The sequence below is a fragment of the Bos indicus x Bos taurus genome, chromosome 13 (assembly GCF_003369695.1).
Source record: "Bos indicus x Bos taurus breed Angus x Brahman F1 hybrid chromosome 13, Bos_hybrid_MaternalHap_v2.0, whole genome shotgun sequence".
Taxonomy (NCBI): Eukaryota; Metazoa; Chordata; class Mammalia; order Artiodactyla; family Bovidae; genus Bos; species Bos indicus x Bos taurus.
In genome coordinates this window covers 18,554,996-18,576,654 of record NC_040088.1, presented here as the reverse complement: position 1 = coordinate 18,576,654, position 21,659 = coordinate 18,554,996, and the positions used below count along the sequence as shown (strand labels likewise).

Here is a 21,659-nt window from a genome sequence, read left to right as displayed (position 1 = left end):
TTTTAGTCAGGAACCCACCAATTTTATTTGAGAATTCAGAGGACTCAGAGTGGCTTTCGGTCTGAACTGGCAGGACATAGATGTCATCTTGACCACCTGTTGTACACTAGAGGAAGATACAGAGAACAGAATTGCAGGTGCCAAGGGGGAGGCAAGTAGGGAAGAAAAAGATCAGGTGTTTGGGATTAGCAGATACAAGCTAGTATATATACAGGATGGATAAACAACAAAGTCCTACTGTATTTCATAGGGAACTATACTCAATGTCCTATGATAAACCATAATGGAAAATACGAAGATACATATAACTGAGTAACTTTGCTCTTCAGCAAAAATTAATGTAACATTTTAAATCAACTATACTTCAATAAAATTTTTAAATATTTACATGTGATGTACTCTAATAAAATTTCTTTCTTCCCCCTTTTAATGCTGGTAACCTCCCACTTATGGTTTCAGACCCGCAAATCGCAAAACTCTACTCTGGCTGTTTTGACCTCTGTTTCTCAAACACCATGCTTTTTCATGCCTCAGGCCCTTTGCTGTTACTGTTCCTTCTTATTCCTCACCAATCCCCAGTTCTTTTGATGGCTAGAAATCATGTTTGTGCTTAATTAACACCTCCTCAAAAAAGCTTTCCTAGTATACCCAGCATGGTAGGTTCTTTCCCTGTTACTTTCTCTACCACTCAATTTCTGCCACAGCACTCATCACAGTCTATAATAATAGCCTTATTTAATTATTATTTTCTTTCTGTCTGCTAGAATGAAAGTTCACCGAGAGTACTTTTTGGTATTGTTAACCAGTGTATCCCAAATATCCAGAATAATGTGAGGCACCCAAATAATTGCTGACTAAAGAAATAAGCAAGCAGACTCATCTGTTGACATCAAGAAGTAGTCTGCCCTACGATTCCCAAGCTTGGAATTCTCCTTGCTGCTGCTGCTCAGTCGCTTCAGTCGTGTTCGACTCTGTGCAACCCGAGACGGCAGCCCACAAGGCTCCCCTGTCCCTGGGATTCTCCAGGCAAGAACACTGGAGTGGATTGCCATTTCCTTCTCCAGGAATTCTCCTTGAGCATCTCATAGAATAAATACAGGAAGATGATTTTATTCCTCTAATCTTCAAATTAACAATTTTTTTTTAAAAGAAACATAAATTACTACAAGACTAGGTAGACTCAGTCATACAGATATTTCTAGCTCCATTAGGTCAAAAGAAAAGAAGGACAAGAACACAGAGGAGACAAGCCTTCTAAGAAACTTGCAGTTCAGTCTATAGACGATATGAAGAGGTAGCCTTTGGAGCCACAAAAAAGATGAAGTCATAGATGATTATGCTTCTATCGGAAGAAGTGAGTCTCTCAGCAGCGGTAAGCAACAACTCAAATGTCCACCCAGGGCATCAGGGTCCCTGAACAAAAGCGTTTTTGTAGTTCCTCTGGCTCTCTCCACCAAGGATACAGATGTGTCCAGCAGCAGCTCATAGCAAATGTCCCTCCTGGTTCAGGATAAGAACATCCACTCACTATAAGACCAGAGAAGGATTCCTGGAAAGAAATGGGGAATGTTCCCCACCAAAGGAGCTGAGGCCAGAGAAAGACAGTTTTCTCATGTTTCTGTCTTAGAGGCAGGCCAATGCTGAAGTCAGGTGGGCTACACCAGTTCTGGTTTGAACATGGAGCAGCCACTGGGGTAACGAAATGCCTGGCTGTGCATGAGTTGATGAGGCAGGAGGAGCCAGCACAAACTTAGAGGCCCACTCTTCTAGTGTTGGGTCCACTTGATGCTCTTGAGGTCAATGCCATCCTGCACCATCTCCCAGAGAGGGCTGCCAAAGAGAAGAGGTATTTGGATGAGTGAAGGCTTAGGAAGCAGATAGCACTGAGCCCTAACTTGCCTCCATCTGTTCTTGTCTCTCCTCTACTTCCTACCCTGATAACCCCAAAACAAGAGGTTATCAAGTCTTTCTCAGATGTCTGAGAAAGTCCTTGTCAGCTCTAGCCTCTCCCCAGCTGCCAACATTAATAACTAAGTACCCCAGGCTCAGCTCCAATGAAGCCACTCCAAGAGTGTCAAGCGTGGTTATATTCATGGAGCTCTCAAGCCACTTGTGAGAGGCTATGGACACAGTTTCCCTGGGAGAACCAAGACCCTTAGAGCAAGTATAAGCAGCAAGTTTCAGCCTCTCTACTAACCCCGAACACAAATGGACTTTTCGGCACCTGCTTCTTGGTTTTGCTCTACTTCTCAGAACCTGGCCCTAAATCACCTGGGTATGTATCACCATTATCCAACTCCCACAAGATTCATCTCCCCAGAGGTGACTCTACTTCCAACATACCCACCTCCAATTCAAAAGGATCTTCTGAGTCTTGGACTTGGGCATCCCATTTCATACAAGAACAGCTGCTGAGAGATCTCTGCTAAACTCTGATCCCCTTCAGCTTGAATGCCTTAGATAATGTTCCCAGACCAGATATTACTTCAATGTGTTACAACCATAGGATTTTGGAGTTCTCCAGTTAACTTGGTTTATCTCTCTCCATTACACTATGCATTCCAAGCACACTTTTTTTTTTTTTTTTTTTTAACTTTATTTTTGGCTGTACCACATGGTATGCTGGGATCTTAATTTCCCGACCAGGTACAGATCTGTGTGCCCTGCGGTGGAAGCACAGTCTTAACCACTGGACTGTCAGGGAAGTCCCCCAGCACCTTTCTATTTGACATTTTCCAAGACTCTGAAGTTAGCCTTCTCTTTAGGGAAGGTGACTTAATATCACAGGCTCACAAAATAAAACTCTGGCTGAGGGCTAATGGGACGAGGTTGAAATTGTTTGCAAGGCATCAGAAGGAATAGGGTGAAGATGCTGAAAACACACAGTTATGAGGAATGTCTCACTTGGCAGCACAGTCAGTAGAAATGCCCCCTGAGTGTGCCAAGTGAGAGAGTATGAGAGAGCCAAGCCAAGGAGGAATCCTGAGCCTAACAAAGCTAAGCAAGCTATAGATATTTAAGCAATACAACCAGACTCTGTGAAGGAAAATTCACAGCCTAGAAAGGCTGGGGAGCTCACGAAAGCAGTATGTACCTGAACTACCTCACTCTTGCCAACTAGACCAAGAAAATCCTGAAAGTCAAACTGAACCAGAACAGAGTTCTGAAGAATTCCAGAGGCCTTTATGTTCCCATGAACATAGAGCCTATGATTATTAGGAGAACCCCTAGTAGCAGCTGGTTGGTAAAGGATCTTGACCTTTGTAAGCATCTTTACAAAGCAAACTGAGTAAAAGTTCTTAACCTTTTGAGTATCTGATGAAAACTATGGACTTTCTTCCATAGAAAATGCACAACTGTAAAACACAGCATACAATTTCAGGGTTATCCTGAAGTTCAGCCACAGAACCCAAATTAAGAATCCCTATCTCATAGAGTTTTCCTAAACTTAGTCTACAAGTCATGAATTCTGCATTGATATGGCTGCAAGACCACGATTAATATTATCAGTAAATGCAAGACCACGATTAATATTATCAATAAAATGACGGGGAATTCCCTGGAGGTCCAGTGGTTAGGACTCTGTGCTTCCACTGCAGGGAGCACAGTTGGATTCTGGTCAGGGGACTAAGATCCTGCAAGCCTCAAGGCCAAATAAATAAATTAATAAAATAATGAAAACAATCTGAATTTATGTGGTTCTTTAGTTTTTAAAGACACCTTTTCATTTTCTTACAAGCAGCCAAGAAAATCCACTTTCCTGCCTTAGGACTTCCTCTAAATCCTGAAAGCCAAGGATTTTCAAACTTTGGTTTCTGGCAGGGTGAATATATAGCTTGAGGACAAGAAAGGAGCTACCACTGCAGTTTCTTCCAAAGAGTCTCTGGAACAAGAGTGCATACCTCATTTCTCGAAGACGCTTCACATGGTGAATGCACTTCTCCACTGTGTAGTCCACTTCCTCCTCTGTAGTGAAACGGCCAATGCCAAACCTGAAAAAGACGCAGAGAGGAACTCTGCATCAGACCTGTGGCACCAGGGTAAGTTCATTCAGCAAGTACCCAATGAGGCTCTACTCCACAAGACGTGGAGAGACACAGTCCTTCCCCTGCAGGACAGTTTCTCCAAACATGGTCTGTGGGTCACCTGAGAATCATCCAAGAAGAAGTTTCCTACTCCAAACTTAGCAAATCAGAATCTCTTGAGTGCAGCACTCAGACCTCTTCATCATTCACAAACTTCCCAGGTGACAGTCAGTGAAGTCTGAGAACCACTGCTTGAGAAACTCGTGAAGAATGAAGGGATAAGAAAAACTAGATTGGGTATTTCCCTAGATTGGTCCAGCAGCTAAGACTTTCCACTCCCAATGCAGGGGGCTTGGGCTCTATCCCTGGTCAGGAAACTAGATCCCACATGCCATAATTAAGATCCTGCATTCCACAACTGAGACCCTGAGCAGCCAAATAAAAAATAGGTACTTTTTTGTTAAAAAAAAAAAAACAAAAAAACACTAGACTGAGGAAGACTCTAACAGGAAATGAATAATACAAAAGAGCACACCTTTCATAAATGCTGCAGCTCAGTTGACTAACCTGATAGAAGAGTGAGCTAAATCCTCATCAGTGCCAATTGCTCGAAGCACGTAAGAGGGCTCCAGGGATGCAGAGGTGCAGGCACTAAGGAGAAAGACACAAAGCCTCGCTCAGTTCAGCATCCAGTCTCCTTCTGGCCACAAACCCCCAGAGCCCTGAAGTCATATCACGACAAAAGAGACATTCTCATCTGACAGAGCTAAAGAGACAGATGCTGCTTGCACCTTCTAGTGTGTGGATCGAGCTCCTCTGGCCCCTGTGGAGGATATCTTCCATGAGCAAGGACACAGCCAAAGCATGACAGAGTGTGATACCACAAGAGCTGAGTGTAACAAGAAGTGGCAGAGAACCATGGGATCACTTCCCTACAACCAAATGCATCATCTGTAGCAGCCTAGACAGCAGCTAAACACTTGGTATCTTCTGGAACATCCTTGAATTCTAGAGGGCTATAACAGAACTACTAGAATAACATTAGAACAGATACAGGCATCTCCTGGGACCACAAAAGGCACAAAGCTCTACCACAGGAAGCCCTCCGAAGGTGGCAAACTTTAGCCTGTGCCCAACTGGCTAAAAATAGGTGCTTACAAAATGACTTTTATTCTCAACCAAAAGCTCCTGTGCGTGTCATCTCCACAATGGGAAGCTTATTAACCCGACACTTAAAGCCAGACTAACTGGTCCTGCCACAGACCCTGCTTATCCAGTCCAACTCACCTCCCTGAGGATAAGGCAACATCCTTAAGTGCCATCAACAGACTCTCCCCTTCCACATACGCAAAGGAGAGGTTGATACAGCCTGAAAGAGAGAACTACTGTGAGAGGAGGCTCAGAGTCTAGGGCTCTTCCAGGCGAGGACAGAATGGGCACAACCATACCTGGGTAATGGTGCTCAGGGTCCCCATTCATCACCACATCTGGAAGGCTCTTCATTATCTTCTGTATCAGTCGCTCAGCTAACTTTGAGATTCGCTTGTGGTCATACTGAGGAGCAGGCAAGGGAGGACTAAGCATAGTGACCATTAAACAGCTCAGAGATATAAAGGATGAGGAACCCTACCCTGTGCCCAGAAGTGACTGTGCATTTAACCATCTATGGTCTTGTGTTACTCATGGAGACCACTGTATCCACAGCAGTGAGCACAGAGGTGCTCAAATACTGGACACGTGGTTCCAGTAAAGGACCTGGAATTTGGAGCCCATAAGACCTCCCTCAGGGCTTCCCAGCTGGCCCAGCAGCAAAGAATCCGCCTACAATGCAGGAGATGCGGGTTTGATCCTGGGTCAGGAAGATCCCCTAGAGAAGAAAATGGTAAGCCACTCCAGTATGCCTGCCCGGGAAACCCCATGGACAGAGGAACCTGATGGGCTGCAGTTCAAGGGATCGCAAAGAGTCGGACACGACCGAGTGACTAAACAGCAACGACGACACCTCCCTCAGAACAGGATGCCAGCAGCACTCAGAGAAAGGCAGTTTTCTTAAACCACCTCTTCTGGCAAAGATCTGACCCAGTCATGCCAAGAAGCTGCTAAACAGGAGACCCAGCACAGGGGAAGAATTTGTGGGAGGGAACTGCTTTCCCCATACCTCCATCTCTTGCTGTGCCACCTCACACGCAGCCCCCAGCCCCACCACCAAGGGTGTGGGTACTGTCCCAGACCGCATACCCCGCTCCTGCCCCCCTCCACTCTGCAGGGCCTCCACACGCACACGGGGCCGCCGGCGAATGTAGATGGCACCGACCCCTGGGAAACAAAGTTTGTTACAAAAAAAGAGAAAAAGGAAAAGGCAGATGAAACAAAATATCACTTTCCAAAGGGGTCAAAAAATTCTTTCAACTTTTCTGTTAGCTCCAAAATTTTCAAAATAAAAAATGTTGGGGGTGGGGGACACTAATGCAGGATGTACCAAACTGCATTTATTAAGACATATTCCATTTCCCCATGAAAATAAAATCATATTCAGGTATCTGACACTATCTGAGTCTCTGCAGTTCCCAAGTTCAGAGAGTAAGGGCTCAGACACTACATCTGGAGAGTGAGAGCTACCATGTCGTCTAAATCTATTTAGATTCTGAGTCCAAAAAGCAAGAGTTTGGATAGTGAGGGATACTTGCATACATTTTAGTGCTGAACAGAGCTTCTGCTCAATATGAGTTAATTAGTTTTATTAAAACAAATTTATCTACAATAAAAGCCAGTAAGCCAATTTTAGTTAAAGATAGAATGACTGTTGAGCTTTTAAAAACAATTAACTTAAAAACACACTGTTTACAACCTCTGGAAGCACAACCTCTGGGATCTAATATCTGATGATCTGAGGTGGAACTGATGTACTAATAACAGAAACAAAGTCCACATTAAATGTAATGCACTTGGATCCTGAAACCATCCTGCCCCCATCCCTGGTCCATGGAAAAATTGTCTTCCATGAAACTGGTCCCTGCTGCCAAAAAGGCTGGGGACTACTGCTTTAGAAGAAGCCATCTTATGTACTTTCAGGAATTATCACACCTTTTCCCATAGGGTGTCCATCTGGATGACACACCCTGCAGACACAGAAAGCATACTGGCATAACCAACCACCACAGGCCCTCACCCAGGAAAGAGAGGAAGAGTTGTTCATTTTGGATGGCTACCTCCATAAAACAGAGGACAACAGTCTCTTCCCAAAGGCTGGCATGCAAAGGCAGAATTCCAGCTGGAAAATATTCCTATGCCAATAGGACCATAGGACACAGACAAGTACCTTGAGAGATTAACAGGAGCAAAGACTAATAAAGCTAGGAACAAACACCAAAACACATAAAAGCCCATACAATCTTCCCCTAAGGCTAAAGCAAAACACGAGGGAATAAAGGGCTCAAAGAATATTGATCTGAGACTTCCCTGGAGGTCCAGTGGTTAGGACTCCAGGCTTCCACTTCAGGGGCCATGGGTTCAATCCCTGGTCAGGGAACTATAATCCCACATGCCACACAGTCAAAAAAAAAAAAAAGAATATTGATCTGCAAATCACAGTTGATTAGACAAGATAACTGGACTTATCAAGCTAATTTGATATGACAAAACCTTTGTTCCTCAACCGAATTAACATCTACATGAAAGGATTTTCTAAAGAGACCAGTGAAGGATGGACTGCTTATAGTAACTGCTAGAATCTGCAAATAGGCAACTGTTCCTGGCTATTATTAAATGACACCTGCATTCTGCAGAGCACTCTTCCTCTGAGAGCAGTGAGAGTCCCAAATGAATCTCAGGAACACCTGTCAAAGGGTTGGGTGGTGCAGAGAGGAGGAAATCTAGGAGGGGCTAGTACCTTTGGGACCATAGATTTTGTGACCACTGATGCTCATGAGATCAATTTTCATGTCATTGACGTCAAGTGGGATTTTTCCAACAGCCTGGGCTGCATCGGTATGGAAATACACCTTTCTGGAACTGCAAATCTGCCCTGAGAAAACAACAGAGGGGAAGAACCAGAACACAATGTTAGGAAGTAACCTGGCAGTGGTCCTATAATATACTATGAGTTCTGAGGCAAAATTACATCTGGTATTGGCCCTAGCCACGTAGTAAATCACTTCTCTCTTTCTCTCTCTCTCTTTCTCTCTCTCTCTCTCTCTCATTCTCAGCTCTCGTGTCCTTGACTAGAATAAATAAGGGCAAGTGCACACATCCATTCTCTATGCCTGCATCTCTACTCCTAGCCTGGAAATAGGTTCCTCTGTACCATTTTTCTAGATTCCACATAATGTCCATTAATTGAGAGATTAGGATTGACACATATACACTACCACCTGTAAAATAGATAGCTAGCGGGAACCAATGTAAAGTACAAGAAGCTCAGCTTGGTGCTCTCTGATGACCTAGATGGGTGGGATGGTTGGGGGGAGGGGCGTCAGAGGGAGGTCCAAGAAAGAGGGGATCATATGTAAACATACAACTGATTCACTTCATTGTACAGCAGAAACTAACACAACATTGTAAAGCAATTACAGTCCAACTTACAAAAATAATAAAAGTTATGGTGGTCAAAAAAAAAGCACAAAGCATCAAATCAAAATACATCCAATATTCTGATTCATAAGACTCTTCCTACCTCATTAACACTGGCCTTTCAATATACCAGATTAATTTTTAGATCCTTATTGATTTAAAAGAAGCAAAAATTAATAGATCTATTTGCTAATGTACCTAAGAAGTTACGGGGTACATGTCTCTGGCTCCAAATGAGCACAGTGAACAGATGTTCTAAAACGAAAAAGTTAAAAGAGGAAGAGAAAAAAAGGTGGAGGTTCTTTGTTTTGCCTTCTGCACCAGCTGCGGTAAAATGAAAAGGACAGCAGTGCAGTGCATGTGTGCTCAGTCGTGTCCCACTCTTCTATGACCACGGGGACTGTAGCCCCCCAGGCTTCTCTGTCCATGGGATTTTCCCAGCAAGAATACTGCAATGAGTTGCCATTTCTTCCTCCAGGGGATCTTCTCAACCCAGGGGTCGAACCCAAGGCTCTTGCGTCTCTTGCACTGGCAGGCAGATTCTTTACCACTGCACCATCTGGGAAGCTCAAGTGGTATAAGACCTGGGTTCAAATACTAGCTGTGCCATTTACAATATGTCCTTGAACAAGGAACTGAAGCCCTCTTTCCCTAGGTTTCCTTATTGCACTCTATATAGTCTTTCAGCTCCTAGTCCAGTCCTGCTCCTCAGATGGATCCCAGTGGTGGGCAAGCATCAGGGTCCACCCATGATACTTACCTATTTCCTTAATGGGCTGCTTCACTCCAATTTCATTGTTCACAGTCATGACTGAGACCAGGCTGGTATCTGGCTGGATGGCAGCCTCTAGTTCCTAAGAATATCAGGAGTAAAGAGACCATATAGTATGAACAGAGTCGTCTCTAACTCAGAATGTAAGCAAGGTTAGTTGTGAACAGGGGCCTTCCATTCTGTGGACTACTACTCAGCAACAAAAAGGAACAGACTACAGAGACAGGCGACAACTTAAATGATTCGCCTAAGACTTATGCTAAGTGAAAATAGCCAATCCCAAAAGATTACACACTATATTACTAACATTTCATTTACATAACATTACTGAAATGACAAAATTAAAGAAATGGTGATCAAATTAGTGGTTTTAAAAGAATTCCATGGGACTTCCCTGGTAGTCCAGTGGTTAAGAATCCACCTGGCAATGCAGGGGACACTGCTTCAATCCCTGGTCCAGGAGGATCACACATGCCATGGAGCAACTAACCCATGCACCACGACTACTGAGTCTGTTCTCTGGAGTCCTCGAGCCACAAATATTGAGCCCACATGTCTCAACTACTGAAGCCCGCACACCACAGAGTCTGTGCTCTGCAGCAGGGAAGCCACTGCAATGAGATGACTATACAACACAACTAGAGTAGCCCCTGCTCACCACTAGAGAAAGCCTCCAGGCAGCAATGAAGACCCAGCATAGCCAAAACTAAATACATATTTAGAAAAAAAAAATAAGGCATCACTGTGGTTGATAGTTACATAAACCTACACATGTGATGAAACTAGAATGCATAGAACTAAACACACACACACAAGTGAGTACAAGTAAAACCAGGGAAATCAGAACAAAACCAGGAGATTGTATTAACATCAATATCCTGGTTGTAATATTATACTATACTTTTGCTAGATGTTATCATTAAGAGAAATGAATAAAGGATACATGAGATCTGTCTATATTACTTCTGACAACTACATGAGAATCTATAATTTAAAAATTAAAAACTTCATTAAAAAAAAAGAGGGGGAGCCTTTCCTACATAAGGTTGTCAGAGTAAGTGGCAAAGAACAAAATAAGTAGTAAAAAACAAGGTTACTATTAACATTGACATAGGGACCACATCTGACGGAAACATTTATCCTAAAGAAACTAGTAATCAACCTCCCAGCATCTATGATGCTTTCCCTGACACTGGTCTAATGGAAGTTCTCAATGTTTCATTTCTCTCAGCTTCTTCTTTACTTCCTTTATAGTATATATCCCAATTCATAATCATTTATACATTTGTTTACATGTTACCTGTCCTTTCACTAGAATATAAGCTCCTTGAAAGCACAGACTAGGCTTGTCTTATTCGTCCCTTTATCCCCAGTGCCTGGCACTATGACACAATAAATAGTAGAGAGTGAAAGAAAGACATTATGTTAAGTATTAGGAGAAATGAAAATCCAGAAAATATGCACTCCCCAAGTTCAGGAAGCTAAGCCTAGTGGAAAAATAGGCACAGGCACACAACAGAGCAAAGAAGTAAAAAGCCATTAAATAAAATAAAGGGAATGGCTCGATCCCTGATCAGGGAACTGAGAACCTACATGCCTCAAGGTGCAGCAAAAAAAAAAAAAAAAAAAACCTGTTGGAATAAAAATAATAAGGGACTTCCCAGGCAGTCCAGTGGTTAAAGAATTCCAATGCAGGGGGTGTGGGTTTGATCCCTGGTTAAGGAACTAAGATCCTACATGCTACAGGGTGCAGCCCAAAATTTTAAAATAATAAAATAAAAATAGGCAAAAAATGTATAAAATAAGTTATAAGGATATATTGTACAACACAGGGAATATAGCCAATATTTTGTAATAACTATAAATGGAATATACCTTTTGAAAATTGTGAATCAGATTTTCCTGACACAGTGGATATGAATCTGCCCACCAATGCAGGGGATAAGGGTTCGATTCCTGGTCCGGGAAGATCCCACGTGCTGTAGGGCAACTAAGCTGTGCACCACAACTTCTAAGCCCACATTCTAGAGCCTTCGAGCTGCAGCTATTGAGCCCATGTGCTGCAACTACTGAGTCCATGCACCTAGAGCCCATCGTCCACAACAAAAGAAGCCACCACAGTGAGGAGCCTGTGCACCACAACTACAGGGAACCCACACAAGGCAACCAAGACCCAGCGCAGCCAGAAATTAATGAATCAATAAATAAAATTTAAAAACATCTATACGGGTCCCAAAGGGAAATATTCTTCACAAAACTACACCTACCCTTTTGAAGGATGAGAAACATCAGTGAAGGGTGAAGGAGGCCAAAGCTTTCCCACGGTGAGTGTTAGTCTCTGGCATCCTGCATACATGGTCAGTGGCTCTCACACAGACCAGGAAGCACCAACTAAGCTGAGAAACAAATCCTCCAGACAAAAGGAAGATGGTGCCCTCTCAAGGAGAACATACTCTGGGTCCCAGTGAGAGACCTATTTCTCTAAAGCCCTCCCTCACCATTAGATCTAGTCTTTCAAGCTCCAGCTGAGGCTAAAGAGACAGTTTTATAGATTGAAGCCAGGCTCCCCCTATCATGCCCTCTTACCTTCAGGTCAATGATTCCACTCTTCTTCACCGGGAGGTAGGTGACTTTAAAGCCCTCAGCTTCCAGTGAACGGCAGGAGTCCAAGACACATTTGTGTTCTGTCTGTGTGGTGATCAAGTGCTTTTTCCGGGACCTGTAGAACCTGGCCACTCCCTAGAAGTTGGTGGTGGTGGAAAAATGAAGAATATACTCAGAGAGACAGCAGTGACTTGAGTAAGTGGATAAGGGCGGTATGGTCCAACATCAATTCTCTGACAACTGTGTGTCTTACAATTCAACTTAATTCTGACACTAACTATCCCACTAGTGAAAATCCCACAGGTTAAGTGCCTCAGTCTCACAGGTCTGCCTCCACTTCAGATGCCAGCTGTGAGGCCTAGATGTCACAAGCTCCCCATCCATATTTCCCCAGATGGCTACAAATAAAAGACTTCCCACAGCCCCCTTGTTGTTGTTGTTTAATCACTAAGTCAGCTCTTTGTGACACAATGGACTGCAAAACTCTAGGCTTTCCTGTCCTTCACTATCTCAGGGAGTTTGTTCAAACTCATGTCCATTGAGCTGGTGATGCATAGCCCCCTAAGATTCAGTAATCCCCTATGATTCACAGAATTCACTGAAAACACTACACTTACTATCATAGCTTTATCACAGAAGATAGAGCCCATGAATGGCCAAACGGAAGAGCTGCACAGGATGAGGTCTGAGGCAGGGAAGGGCTCAGAGCATCAAGCATGCCACCCGCCAGGACATCCTCGTGTTAGCTAACCTGGAAGCTCCTCTGACTCTTGTTTCCCAGTTTTGTTTTGTTTTTTAATATTTATTTTTATTTATTTATTTGGCTGTACTGGGGTCTTAGTTGTGGCATGTGGGACCTAGTTCCCTGACCAGGGATCGAACTTGGGCCCCCTGCATTGGGAGCATGGAGTCCCAGCCACTGGACCACCAGGGAATTCCCCCTCATTTTCCAGTTTTTACAGCGGTTTCATATAACACAGGCGTGACTGATTAAATCACTGGCCATATGACTAGACTCAATCTCCAACCCCCTTTCTTCCCCAGATCAAAGTTACAACCCTCTAATCACATCTTCTTCGTCCTTCTGGAGTGACCAGCCTACATCTTAAAACTATCTAAGGGCCCACCAAGAATCACTTCATCACCAGAAACACATTATGGTCCAAGGGGGCTTATTATGAATAACAAAGACATTCCTAGTATTCAGGAAACTACAAGGGTTTTTGAAGCCCTGTGCTAGGAACAGAGAACAAAGACCAAATACATTTTTTATTATACCATAGATGGAAAATGGAAAACATCCCTATCCTTGTATCCCAGGAAAAGTGTTTCTCATTTATTTCTTTTTTTTTTAATTGGAGGATAACTGTTTTACAATGTTGTATTAGTAACAGTTTCTGCTGTACCACAAATGAATCAGCAGTAATTGGTGGCTCAGTGATAAAGAATCCATCTGCCAATATAAGAGAAGTGGGTTTGATCCATGGATCAAGAAGATCCCCTGTAGAAGGAAATGGCAACCCACTCCAGTATCTTGCCTAAAAAAATCCCATGGACACAGGAATCTGGCAGACTACAGTCCATGGGTTTGCAAAGAGTCAGACCAATTTAGAGACTAAACAACAACATTCATATATTCCCTCTCTCTAGAGCCTCCCTCCCACTCCACCCCCATCCCACCCCTCTAGGTCATCACAGAGCACGGGGCTGAGCTCCTGTGCTATTATAGCAGCTTCCAACTAGCTATCTATTTTACACATGGTAGGGTATATATGTTTTATTTCTGTGTAAACAACATAACATATAAATATGGTGATACTGATACCTAAAGCTGGCAGTGTAGAAGTAAAACTCATATACTCATTCCTTGCTGATGGCAGTACTTACACTACAAACTCTTCAGAGAATTATTTATAAAGATGTCTTAAAAGCTGTATTAACAAAATTCTGCAAAGCAACTATCCTTCAATTAAAAAATAAATAAATTTTTAAAAAAAGCTGTATTAGCACTCTTTACTGTGACTCCTCTTTTGGGAATTTAGGGAAATATTTCAAAGCATAGATGATACTATAGAGACAAAATATGCTTTCATTGTATTCACAATCCTTAAAAAAAATGGAGAGATTAAACACATCCAACAATAGAGGAATAAAGAGTAAACTGCAATAATACAACTCCATGAAAAATAATGTAGGTATATTAAATATTATGGAGTTTAAAATGGAAAAACATAACATATGTTATTATTGGCTATGGAAAAATAAATGTGGATGCTACAATATGTGAAACTATTAAAAGCAAACGCATATGTGTGTACAATTTGTTTTCTGGAACAATACTAAACAGACTTGAGGTCTCTTTGGTAGGGACGAGGAAATGGAAGATCTACACTCAAGTTTAAACCTTTCCATATAATGAGAACCTACTGTATAGCTCAGGGAACTCTACTCAGTACTCTGTGGTGATCTAAATGGGAAGGAAATCTAAAAAAGAGGGGATATATGTGTATTTATAGCTGATTCACTTCACTGTACAGTATAAACACAACATTGTAAAGCAACTATACTCTGGTAAAAATTAATAAATAAATCTTTCCATAGGGTTAAAAAAATTTCACTGCATATACATGAATTCCTTAAAAAACTTAAATAAAAGGTGCAACCCCACCCCTCCCAGGGTACTATGTTAAAAGCAGAATATGAAACTAATTAGGCCAAAATTATGACTACATAAAAATGTTCTTAGGGACAAGGAACATAAAAATGAAAACATTTAAAAGGTCCCTCCCCCTCCTCCTATCTCAGTTACCCAGAATGTTGAATCCTCTACCAGCAGACAGATATTTACCCATCCAGGAGTCTAAGGGGAAAACGGTCACAACCACTCTTAGCAATCCTTGACCTTGAGGTCTGAGAATCTGTGGAAGCTTTCAAAGCAAATATTTTCAAAGTTTTGAAAATGCTCCCCATTCCAGAAACCATCCTCATCTTTGAAGAGACCACACGCATGGCTCTGAGGTCTCTGCAGTCCCAAGGAAGGACACTCCTGTTAACAGGATCCGGTGAGTGCTGATGACTCTGGAACCTGGCCCAGGCCTAGGCCTCCTACAGAGTCCAAGGTCAGAAAAAAACAATACTGGCAACACAGGTGAGAGACCATGATGAGAGGGGATAGAGCCAGCACTGAACCTACAGCAGCCCACAATTTATCAGAGCCTTGGTATTTACACAAGTGACCCTGGTAACCAGGCCCCAGTCAGGCATGACTGTTCTATGAAACACTGACATGATTACTGAGAGTGGAATTTTACTTTCGTTAGCATCAAAGACGTCCCAAGGACAGAGTGACTAATCTCAGAACAGGTGATTAAGTAAATGTCTTCAGACAGCACCTAGGCAACCAGGACTTAAAAACAGGGACATCTAAAGAAACAGGAAGAACTTGCTGCAAACAGATCTCACTGGAGAGAAAAGGAAGGCTGAGAAAAAGGCAGCCCTGAAATCATAGATATAAGGGTAAACTTGGTAATAAGAAGCAGAGAAATCTATTCAATTACGAGTGTATTCTGGACTTCATTGTGAGTAGATCTAAAGGATGGGAAAAAGGATTGAGTCACCATTTATCCTCTGAAGTAGCTGTCATCCAAAACACCACGTGTTTGATGACCCAAGAGCCACCTCCTTTCCTATCCAACTACGGGACTGAATTCAGTTCACCAGGAGCAAACTTTAGATACAGTCAACTACACAGGGCTGAAGGAAGCAACAAATTAGAAAAAGGGTGATGTGTCTGTGTCTTTTTTCATGATATGATGAAGGTGGGTGACTGGGAAAGACACATGAGCCTAACTGATGGCAGGAAACCATCTCCCAGGTCAGGAAAGCCCAGATATGCCTTCTGGTTCTCTTACCTTAATTGCTATGTTGTTGGATTCAGTAGCACCGCTAGTGAAAATGATCTCACGAGGATCAGCCCCAATCAGAGATGCTACTTGCTGCAAGTCAAGACAAGAAGCAGAAATAAGGAGCATTAGTTTCCTCAGCAGGAATGGGGCTGTGGTGACAACTAAGACAGCAGTCTGGAGCATGAAGAGCTCCACCGCAATCTGTCAACTGCTCAAGAAGCAGTTCTGTACCCACTAGGATCAGACAAAGGGATATATTCAACTACATCCCAAATCCAATTAATAACAACTTTGGTGTTTTTGAAAAAGCACTTATGAGTTCTTAGTATGCACAGGCATCATGTCTACAAACATATCACTAGTATTGTCTGATTTAATCCACCCCAAAACCTTAAGGAGTAGGAACTACTACAATCTCCATTTTCTTTTGGACATGCCACACAGTTTGCTGGATCTTAGTTCCCTGAACAGAGATCAAATCGAGACCCCCAGGAGCGAAAGCCCAGAATTCTATCCACTGGACTCCCCTCAACCTCCATTTTCAATGTGAGGAAACTGAAGCTTCGAGAAGTCAGATAACAAAATAACAAAGGTCAGTTAGCCAGGAAATGTGGAAACTAATCGAATGCCTTCAGAGGGACTCCAAAGGCCTGTCCTTTGAATCTCTTGCTGAGAGAGCCCCAAACCATTTCCACCTTCACCCACAGATACTAAAAAAAAAAAAAAAAAATGCCACCCACAGGTCACTGAAACCTCTGACATCAGAACTTCCTAGAGTCCTCTGTACTAACCTGGCGAGCACATTCCATGGCAGCCTCACTCTCCCAGCCATAAGCATGTGTCCGGGAGTGTGGGTTTCCATAGTAGTTGACTAGGTAAGGGAGCATGGCATCAAGCACCCGAGGGTCCTGGACAAAACAGAACAGACCAGTCTCCTTGAGCCCATAGTTAACTCAGGCCCCACTCCATCCCCTGACCTACCCAACCTGCCTCAACACACCCCCAATCCTTCAGACCCTGCCTAGATTAGGTCTCAAACATTCTCCCATCCCCTCAGGTTCTAACCAAATATTATCTTAATACACTCTCCTCCCAATCTGTCTTTTTTTCCCCAATCTGTCTTAAATCATTTTATTCTACCATCTCCTCAGATAATCTACAAACACTGCTTTTTCCTGACAGTTGTGTCTGTAGGTGTTTTCACTGCCAAGCAATGTGATATCTAGGAGAGGATGTTGATGAAAACGTGCATTAATATTCCAGTGCTCATCATGTGCCAGGCACTATTCTAAGGGCTGCTTTATATCTTTTAACCTATTTAATTCTTGCCCAAATGCGTATAGTAAGCAGGGGTCCAGTAATTTCAGACCCTATGCTTTTAACTACTAGGAGAGTGCCGGCAATGAAGTGACTTGACCAAGATCAATAGCTAGTAAGCAGTAAAGACACTTCTAGTGGACTACAATGTAAGCCTCCAGTCTCCTGGCTCATTGCTTTCCCAGCACACACTTCTCAATGGCTCTCACCTCTACAGGGATTCAGCCATTTCTGTGCACTGCCACTTCTACAGTATAACTCCACTAAACAGCTCAGGGAAAGCTGCCCCTCCATCCTTACCAGAGGAGTTGTAGCTTGCACATCCATGTACAGAGGTCGCAGCACTGACTCCGCCTCCAGAGCAATGGCTGCATCAGAGGCAACAGCAGACTGGGGAGTAAGGTCTATACCTGACAAAAAAATGGAACGGAGGGGCCAGGTGAGAGAGGATCCAACTCTGCACACAGGGCATCCCAAACAACAGAATGGAAAGGCTGGACGGAGGTGACATAAGTTTAAGCGATGCTGAGCGAATCTCAACGCAAAAGGAAACAGAACATCGGAAAAGTTGAGCAAACTGTAAAAAAAGAGGTAAGGGAGAGAGACAGGGTTCTTAGGGTAGGGTGCTGAGACAACATTCAAATTGCGTCGTTGGAGTGAGGAAATCTCCGAAAGGGCAAAGCCCCTGAGAAGGAACGTGGAGACGGTAGGTAAGATCTCCTTCAGAGGTTACTGGCTGGACCACTAGCATCTCTACAATTGGGTCAGGAGAGGTCCGATGGCCGAATTTTAGGGCTTTGAGGGCCTGCGGTGCAGGATGTGAAGTGCGGGTGGGGGGATGCGGCGAAGTCAACGGTTCAGAGAGCCGGTATGAGAAAACCTGAGGGATGCAGTCAAGAGGAAGGGTCAGAGGGTCGGGGTAGCGGAAGAGGAAGACTCCTGAATATGCAGGTAAGTCGCCTAGCCCAGGAGAAAGTTCCGCGCCTCCAGGAAGGTGGCGGCGAGCGGGCCCCCGAGCGTACCGCGCAGGCGCAGCCCCCGAATGGGCGGCTTGGCCCTCGGCCCCGGAGCCGCGGGCGCGGCCGTGGCCACCCGCCTCCAAGCGGTTCGCAGCAGCATGGTCCCGGTGGCAGAGCCCCCCGCCCAAAGCCGCTACAGTCCTCAGCTACAGGATCCCGGAAGTACTACTCCGCGCCCCGGAAGCGCTTCCTCGGATCTCGAGTGCGCACCAGCTCGCGTTCCGTGTAAGACGTAGATCTGAGCGACCGAAGCCACGAACGAGGTGAGGTGGGGGCACCGTGGCGCGGGGACTCGAACGCACAGTGGGTGATGGAGTCGGGCTACACCCTTCTTTTCTTTCTCGGATTTCCCAGAACCCCTGGGCCGGTTCCCTATCGCACCTCCTCTGGCCTCTGCTGGAGTCTCGGGCTGGCGGCTAGGCCCACACTTCCCTAACCTTCGAACCCCGCAGATGCCGGTGGCCGTGGGTCCCTATGGACAGTCCCAGCCAAGCTGTTTCGACCGCGTGAAGATGGGCTTCGTGATGGGTTGCGCCGTGGGCATGGCGGCGGGGGCGCTCTTCGGCACCTTTTCCTGTCTCAGGTGAGGGGCGCGGGCGGTGATCTCTGGGGACTACCTGATTTTCCCAGCCCACAGCTCTCGGCCTACAGCCCGAATAGAGCTTACTACTTTCCAGTTCTGTCTCTGCCCTGTAACGAACGAGACTATTTTCCTAAGCACCTTCAGTCGGGGAGGACAGTTGATAATCTAAATGGTTGAGAATACGAGCTCTGATTCAAACTGCTTTCTGACCCTTATTCTGTAACCTTAGGCAAGTAGGAGCCCGGGTTTCACGTAGAAATGAGGTCAGTAAACCTCTACATCATGTAGAATTCTAAGCTCAAATCAGACCACACTTAACAGAGAACCTGGCACATATTAAGTGCTCAATAAATGGCTGTTCTGTTTTACTCCTGTTAGGCTCATGGCGAAACAAACTTAATTTCACTGCACTGGGAACAGGATGTAGAAATTAAGCAGATAAACTCTACACTCTAGTTTTCACACATAAAAGATGCTATTGTTCCTGGTAAATAAATTATCGTTTACCGAGCGTCTACTGTCAGTGAATGCCCTGTTATCACAACACTGCTGTGAATGTTAAGAGCCTCATTATACACTTGACACAGCCTGTAAATTGCACGTAGTTCTTGACCCCAGGTCTGAGCCCCCAATCATTGTTTTAACACCATCTAAAAAATGTTGTATTGGATCATGTATACCCTGGAGGCAAAACCAGCACCCAAAAATGATTTCCCTGTTTCTGTACTTTATACTGCTTCTGTTGCCTCCCACAAACCCGTCAGTTGCCCGGAGATCCTAATGGATCCTTGTCCTTAGCATTACTCACTCCATGTGTCAAGAGGTAATAATGTCCTGCCAGACTTCAGCAGTGCCTGATTATGAATTGGAAAGGGTTAGTTAATGCTCCTCCCTGTATTGTTGTTCTCAAGTGGCCCCATCTTGGTTTCCTCCTCCCTCAGGATCGGAATGCGGGGTCGGGAGCTGATGGGCGGCATCGGAAAAACCATGATGCAGAGTGGCGGCACCTTTGGCACATTCATGGCCATCGGGATGGGCATCCGATGCTAATCAGGGCAGTGGTTGCCCACAACATCCACCCCATCCCACCAGTTCCATCCCATGTGTACTATAATAAAGCAAGTCTTTGAGTATTCGGAGTTTCTGTTTAGAAGCATTTTTTCCTCTCAAAGCCCGTTACCCAGCTTGCTTAAAGATCTTCGGAGGTGGCCTGAGGTTTGGTTTCTTGTTTCACAAGAGCTTTCTCTGTTAATCCAAACTTGGAATGATTTATCATGCATTAAGACTGTTCATAGATTCTTGGAAATCCTTATTATTCAGCCCTTTAAGGTTGATGCTTAGTTTCTCACCTTTAAACTGTTAAGTCTACATTTCCTCAAGGTCACAGTGCAAGATTAACCAGCCGTATTTCCAGTGCTATTACGTTGTATACCCCAATATTGTCTTCATATATGACTTGATCAGGAAAAGAACAAATTCAAACCACTTTTGTAGCCTCACAAGTTCAGATGGCACTAGCGGTCAAGAATCCACCTGCTGATGCAGGAGGCATGAGACAGGTTCAGTCTCTGGGTTGGGAAGACCCCCTGGAGCAGGGCCTGGCAACCCACTACCCTACTCTTGCCTGGAGAATCCCATGGGCAGAGGCCTGAGTTTGCAGCTGGCCACAACTTAAGCAACCTGGCACGCAGCTCACACAGGTTCATCTCAGATGATTTTCTAACCAGTCATCAATGAGGATGTAAACTTACTAGCTGACTCTCCCTCCTTTTAACTGGCTTGTTAAGGTAGTTTCTCCATCATGAGATGTGCTCCTCACCTGTACAGGCAACATATTCCTTGATACTGTTCTAAGTTGCCCCTCAAGTATTTGTCATTAAGAAAATGGTGGGACTACCCTGGGTGTGTGGGTTAAGACTCAACACTCCCAGTGCTCAGGGCATGGGCTCAATCCCTCCCTGGTCCAGAACTAAGATGCCTCATTACACAGCCAAATAAAACAATAAAAAATGGTAGTTAACTGTTTTCATGAGATTAAATACCTGAAGTTACCTTTGCTGGCCCAGTTCCCTAGAAAGAAACCTGCTAGTACTTGATTCAAGAATAAAGTCTTTAATTACAAAGATACTGATAGTTTGGAGAAAAAAAAAAAAGTTGTCATGTCTCTGCTACCCAAAAACTGAGGCTCCGTGTTCACAAATAAAGATTATCTTGAATTTTTTTCTCCAGGTTAAATAATTGAAAAGAAATTACAAACATCCCTCAAAAGGGGTGGTAGAAAACTGTGATGCCTCCAAAGTCAAACCAGTTATTTTGATACCTGACTAAATTTGTAATACTTGTCCTTCATCCCTAACAATTTTAAGGGTTTAGAAATCAGGTGAGGAAATCCATATTGGAAGGCGTAACTAGGAGTAGCACCACCTACTCAGAGTCAATCTAGATACAAAAACTTGAAGCAGAGTTCAGAGTATGAATTGGGAAGGGTTGCTGCCCAAGTGAAATTAAAGCTTAAAACTGCAGTTAATTTGGGAAACCACTTTGAATCTACCCAATTATTTAAATAATGAAGCCCGCCTGGCCCAAAATGCCCAGACAACACAGGAGAAACTTAATGCCCAGATTTGAGGCCTGAGCAAACCTGTTTGGCTTTTCTTTGTATCATAAATCCCTCAATTTTTATACACTATCCTAAATAACAAGTGTATTAAAACTAATACAGAGGAATGTAGAGGGACAACTTGAGGACAAGAGTTTCACTTAAGTTCTGAAGAATCAACTAAAAAAGTCAGAGAAACTAATGGTCTATTGTAATTTCCAAGTTTCTATGACTTTAAAACGTCTCAAAAATGAAGATTTCTTGTG

At 43.8% G+C, this 21,659-nt stretch overlaps 2 protein-coding genes across 4 annotated transcripts; one reads left to right on the top strand and one right to left on the bottom strand.

Moving 5' to 3' along the window:
* Window positions 1-18,375, bottom strand: NFS1 (NFS1, cysteine desulfurase). 2 transcript variants are annotated; one of them, XM_027558693.1, is made up of 13 exons: window positions 18,215-18,375; window positions 17,493-17,602; window positions 16,667-16,783; window positions 15,882-15,965; window positions 11,953-12,105; window positions 9,355-9,448; window positions 7,915-8,049; window positions 6,184-6,341; window positions 5,474-5,579; window positions 5,313-5,394; window positions 4,593-4,676; window positions 3,903-3,992; window positions 1-1,830 (listed from the first exon to the last, which is right to left on the bottom strand). In XM_027558693.1, exons 1-13 carry the CDS (start codon window positions 18,309-18,311, stop codon window positions 1,767-1,769), a joined length of 1,374 nt encoding a protein of 457 aa, XP_027414494.1. In that variant the 5' UTR covers window positions 18,312-18,375; the 3' UTR covers window positions 1-1,766. The 2 variants fall into 2 exon arrangements, with proteins under 2 accessions (XP_027414494.1, XP_027414496.1); XM_027558695.1 differs by lacking the exon at window positions 18,215-18,375 and adding an exon at window positions 18,073-18,197.
* On the top strand, window positions 18,241-19,933 carry ROMO1 (reactive oxygen species modulator 1). Of its 2 annotated transcripts, none has more exons than XM_027558696.1 (3): window positions 18,241-18,474; window positions 18,664-18,794; window positions 19,736-19,933. In XM_027558696.1, exons 2-3 carry the CDS (start codon window positions 18,664-18,666, stop codon window positions 19,842-19,844), a joined length of 240 nt encoding a protein of 79 aa, XP_027414497.1. In that variant the 5' UTR covers window positions 18,241-18,474; the 3' UTR covers window positions 19,845-19,933. The 2 variants fall into 2 exon arrangements, with proteins under 2 accessions (XP_027414497.1, XP_027414498.1); XM_027558697.1 differs by having other exon boundaries at window positions 18,372-18,474; window positions 18,566-18,794.
* Window positions 19,934-21,659: the final 1,726 nt, after the last annotated feature.